Here is a 5646-nt window from a genome sequence, read left to right on the forward strand (position 1 = left end):
ATCTCTGAAAAGCCAGAAATGACCTACTGGAACAAGAGGAAAAGAAGTTAAATGAAGAAAAAAGAGAAGAAAAATGGACAAATGGAAAGGGAGGATCAAATGGTCATGGAAGAGATTCAATCTTTAAAAATTAGAATTGGGCAAATAGAAGTTAATGTCTTCATGAGACATCAAGAAACAATAAAGCAAAATAAAAAGAATGAAAAAATAGAAGAAAATATGAAATATCTCATTGAAAAGACAACTTAACCCGAAAAAAAGATCCAGGAGACATAATTTAAGAATTATTGGGCTGCCTGAAAGTCATGACCAAAAAAAAATGCTTGGACATCATACTACAAGATATTATCTAAGAAAACTGTCTTGAAATTATTGAACAAGAAGGTAAAATAGATATTGCAAGAATCCACAGATCACCTCCTGCATTAAATCCCCAAATGACAACTCCCAGGAATGTTATAGCTAACTTCTAGAGCTCCCAGTCTAAGGAGAAAATACCTCAAGCAGCTAGAAAGAAACAATTCTGGATATCATGGAGCCCCATTAAGGATCACACAGGATCTGGCAGCCACCATATTGAAAGACTAAAAGGCTTGGGATATGATATTCTGGAAGGCAAGGGAACTGGATCTACAACCAAGAATCAACTACCCAGAAAAACTGACTATATACTTTCAGGGAAAGTATGGTAATTTAAAAAAAAAGAAGACCCCAAGCATTCCTGAAGAAAAGACCAGACTTAAACAGAAAATTTGATGCCTAAGTACAAAATTCAAGAGAAACATAAAAAGGTAAATGAGAAAGAGAAAAAATGTGAGGTCTTCAATAAGGTCAAAATTTGAGGCCTGCAAATGGTTTAAATTCCTATATGGAAAGATAATATCTGTAACTCAAAAATTATTTTCATTATCATAGTTAGAAGAAGCATACATAGGGGGTATAGTAGTAAGGTATTTAGGATGATATGATGAAAAAAATGATAAAACTAGGGTGAAAAAGAGGATAATACTAAGAGAAATGGAAAAAGAAGTAAATTGAGTAAAAAGTAAAATTGAGCAAAAAGTAACAAAAAGTAAAATTATATCTCATAAAGAAGCACAGGGGACTGAGGGAGAATACTAATACAATGGAGGGGAGGAAGAGGTGGGCGATGGGTAATATTTAAACCTTAATCTCATTGGAATTGGCTTAGAGAGGGAAGAATAGATCTTTATAATATAAAGCAATGATCATCCAAACAAAATGGTACTGGCTAAAAGATAGAAGGGTGGATCAATGGAATAGACTTGGAGTAAATGACCTCAGCATGATAGTGTTTGATAAACCCAAAGATCCCAACTTTTGTCACAAGAACCCACTATTTGACAAAAACTGCTGGGAAAATTAAAAAAACAGTATGGCAAAATTTAGGTTTAGATCAATATCTTACACCCTATACTAAGATAAATTCAAAATGGGTATATGACTTAAATATAAAGAATGATATTATAGGTAAATTAGGTGAATGTAGAATAGTATACCTGTCAGATCTATGGGGAAGGGAAGAATTTAAGACTAAGCAAGAGACAGAGAACATTACAAAATATAAAATGAATAATTTTGATTATATTAATTTTAAAAGGTTTTGTACAAACAAAACCAAAGCAACCAAAATCAGAAGGGAAGCAACAAACTAGGAAAACAATTTATAACAAAATTCTCTGACAAAGGTCTAATGTCTCAAATTTTTAGGAACTATGTTAAATTTATAAGAATCAAGTCATTTCCCAATTGACAAATGGTTAAGTTATATGAATAGGCAGTTTTCAGATGAAGAAATCAAACTATCAATAGTCATATGAAAAAGTGTTCTAACCCATCCCCACCCCCATTAGAGAAATGCAAATCAAAACAACTCTGAGATACCTCCTCAAACCTAGTAGATTCTGCAAGATGACAGTAAAGGAAAATAATAAATGTTAGAGGGGATGTGGCAAAATTGGGACCCTAATGCATTGCTGGTGGAGTTGTGAATTGATCCAACCATTCAGGAGAATGCATTTCATTTGATCCAGCAATACCACTACAGTAATCCCTCTCCTATCACAGGAGTTACATTCCCGAGATCCCCCTGGTAGGTGAAAATTCATGAAGTAAGAGTGTTATATTTATTTTATTATTTAGATATATTTTAAGGCTTTATAAACCCTTCCCACTCTCCTACAAAACTTTTCCACATTCTTATTAACCTTTCCCACACTCTTATAAACACTTTCTGAATTTATGGGTACAATGCAGGAGAGCAAACAGACTGATGATTTAGTCACTGAGTTTATCAGAACCCAGGATACAGAACACAGTGTTGTAGTTGTTAATTTCATCAGCCAATACTGTGGTTGTTAATTTCATCAGCTAATAGTGTGCCATGTACAGTCTCACGTTGGCAAACTTGCACAAGCAGTAGTGGCATATTGCATTTCCATTGTGTACAGTATAGTATTCATTTGCAAAATCCTGTGACATAGTGAAAACTCCAAGACACAGAATTTGATATATATATTTTTAAAAACCTACTATACAGTGAATCCATAATAAGTGAACAGCAATATAGCAAGGAATGACTACACTAGGTCTGTACCCCAAAGAGATAATAAAAATGGGGATGGACCTGTTTGTGCAAAAATATTTATAGCTGTGCTTTTTGTGGTGGCAAAATATTGAAAACTGAGGGGATGTCCTTGCTTGGGGAATGACTAAACAGATTTCCACATAATGGTGATAGAATTCTATTGTGCTATAAGGATTGGTAAGGTTAGATGATTTTTTAAGAAGTGGAAAGACCACTCAGTGTCCTACGTCTGTTCCTGGAAGGAAAATGGAAACATTTTCCTGTTATGATGTGCCCATCTCTGTACCACTCTCTGCATATGTCCTGCTGTCAGAGAAAATCCATAGCCCCAGTGAAGAAAACAGACTTTGTCTCAGTCTCATCAGATGAGAGCTTAAAAGACACTGGGAAAAGATTGGAAGATCTTTACTCTTCTGAAGAGAAATCAGCTATTTTGCAGGTTCTCAACACAACATCTGTCAATGAACTTGGCGCTTTCACATTTCTTCGAGGAAGGAAGTCCATCAACATTGTAAAGCACAGGGAAAAACATGGACCCTTTCAAGACTTGGAAAGCTTAATGGAAGTGCCCTTGTTTCAGTATAAAAGTACAGTGAAGGTGTGTGACTCAATTCTTCATCCAGAGTCCAAAGAGAAAAAGAAAGAGAAAAAAATACTGGAAAACTCATTAGGAAAGCTTGTCAGACCGGGAATAGAAAGAAAAAAAACTTAAGGCAGCTAAGAATATTGTCTCTATTGTTTTTGGTAACGAAAGAATTGCCTGGGCTCATCTTGATAACACACTAATGGTTCTTGACTGGTGACAAGAAAATAACTTTAAACTGATGAAAGAAACATATATGCCGGCTATGTATCTGAAAATGATTTCTTCAGTAGTTTCAAAAATTCCTGAAGCAGATTTTTATATTTTGGAAAAAAGAACCTATTTTCTTCAGCAGACCACTCTGTTTCCTGTCACGTTACACTTCCACATTGTGGAGGCCATGCTGTATTCCTTGTTAAACAAAACGTTTGCTCAAGATGGCCAACATCGGGTGTTGAGCATGAACCGTAATGTGGTGGGGAAGCATTTTGATTTGATGCTTGGGACTATGCGAACTAGTGGCATGGCCTTGGTGCAACAGTTTCTCTCAGATTTCCCAAAGCAAGGAAAGCCCCGGGTCTCCTTTCCACTCGAGAGCCTGGTGCACTATAGAAGCATGATGGAGACTGATGGAAGAGAAATAAAGGAAGAATTGTGGGTTTCCCTGCTGCAAGCAGTGGCTTTCTATGAACTTTTTGTGTTCAACCCTCAATCATAAAGCTTTTCTTGGGTGCAAGATGGCACAGACAATGGCTCTAAAACTTGTCTTGCTCACAGCATGATGTAACAGAGCACTGGACTTGGAGTCTGAAATCCTGTGTTGTACACTTTCTGTCTGGGCCTGAACAAGTTTCCTTAGCTTCCTCATCTGTATGGCCTCTAATTCTAAACCCATCTAGCTCTAAAGCAATGATTCCCAGCACACTGGGCTCTTAAGTTGGCAACAAAGAACCATTCCTGGACCTCTAGTCAGGCCTTTGGGCCTCGGGAGTCTTCAGCTCTCCCACCCATCAGGCCTCCAGCAGTCTGTATCACCCTCTTCTTTGTTTCTTCAGGACAGGAAGTAGAAGAGGTAGGTACCTTGCACCAGTCTCTGTGGATAGAGCTGGTATCGTGACCTTCCTCATACAAAGCTGGAAAAGCTTCAGGTTCTGCAAACTGCCAGGCAGAAACTCAGAGCCTCCTTTTGAGAACCAGCAGATATGATCTCTGCTCTCTACTGTTTTTTTTCCCCTAAACCACACTGACCCCAGAAAAAATGACTTATTTATGAAATGAGAGTGGATTGGACTAGTTCAGCACTTAGGAACTTTTTAGAGATCATGGGCCCAAACTGTACTCTCAAGCCACCTGTGAGTCCCCTACATTACTTCAGATGGCAGAGAGGAGGAGAGAGGAAGTGCTTGCATTGGGTGGCTTGGCAGAGGGGCAGAGCATGTGAAAAATGGCCTCAGGTATAGTAGAGAAGGGGAGGGGAGCAGCCCCTTCTGGCATGCCAGGGTATATGGGCCACATTTTCACCAATGCTAGACTAGAGGATCTCTAAATTCCTTTCCAGTAGTAATATTAAAAAATTCCAAATTATCCTTGGCTCTTATTAACAGCATTTTTAAGATTGTGTAATATGCCTACCTTTTGATTTTTCAAGTCAAAGACCGAGAGAACATGATTAGTTGAAATTGGGATTTTTAGACGTCTACCTGCAAAGCTTTTACATTTTTAGTGATTGGCTAAAAAGTGATGTCAGATTAGTTATTTAGAATGTTTACTGGGAGTCTAGTGCTAAAGTTACCAAGATGGTAGCTCTCCTCCCTTCTACTTGTCTGTCCTCTTAGATGATGGTGCATATGACATATGACCTTGCTCTTGCAAGCTGTGCCATACGTGGTGTTACACTACAGTTTGACAAAATGATGTATTCTCATTTGGGGTTTTTAATGTTTGTGTCTCCCCAGGAAATATTGGAATAATAAAAGCTCCTACTCTCTGGTGACAAAAAAAAAGAACTAGAAAGACCTACATGAAATGATGCAAAGTTAAAGAAGCATAACTAGGAGAATATTATACACTGTAACTACAATACTGAGGAATGATCAAATGTAATTGACTTTGCTACTAACAATAATACAATGATCCAGGACAATTCTGAGGGACTAATGAAAAAGAATACTATCCACATATAGAAAAAGAACTATTGGGATAGAAATGCAGAAGAAAATATATGATCTATCACTTGTTTATTTGGGTATACAATTTGGGTTTTAATTTTAAAGGATTTCTCTATTATAAAAATGATTAACATGGAAATAGGTTTTGAGTGATAATACACATAAACCCAGTGGAATTGCTTGTTAACTCCAGGAGGGGGGAAGTAAGAGGGGAGTGATAGAACATTAATCATGTAACCATGGAAAAATATTTAAAATATAAAATTATATTAAAAAAATAAAAATGA

At 36.9% G+C, this 5646-nt stretch overlaps 1 protein-coding gene across 1 annotated transcript; it reads left to right on the top strand.

The window, feature by feature from the left end:
* Positions 1 to 2527: 2527 nt before the first annotated feature.
* On the top strand, positions 2528 to 3909 carry LOC107651464 (transcription elongation factor, mitochondrial-like). The gene is given in 2 exon segments (XM_016431222.2): positions 2528 to 3308; positions 3310 to 3909. Coding segments are annotated over 2 exon segments (1035 nt in total). The 5' UTR covers positions 2528 to 2873.
* Positions 3910 to 5646: the final 1737 nt, after the last annotated feature.

The sequence above is a fragment of the Monodelphis domestica genome, chromosome 1 (assembly GCF_027887165.1).
Source record: "Monodelphis domestica isolate mMonDom1 chromosome 1, mMonDom1.pri, whole genome shotgun sequence".
Classification (NCBI taxonomy): domain Eukaryota; kingdom Metazoa; phylum Chordata; class Mammalia; order Didelphimorphia; family Didelphidae; genus Monodelphis; species Monodelphis domestica.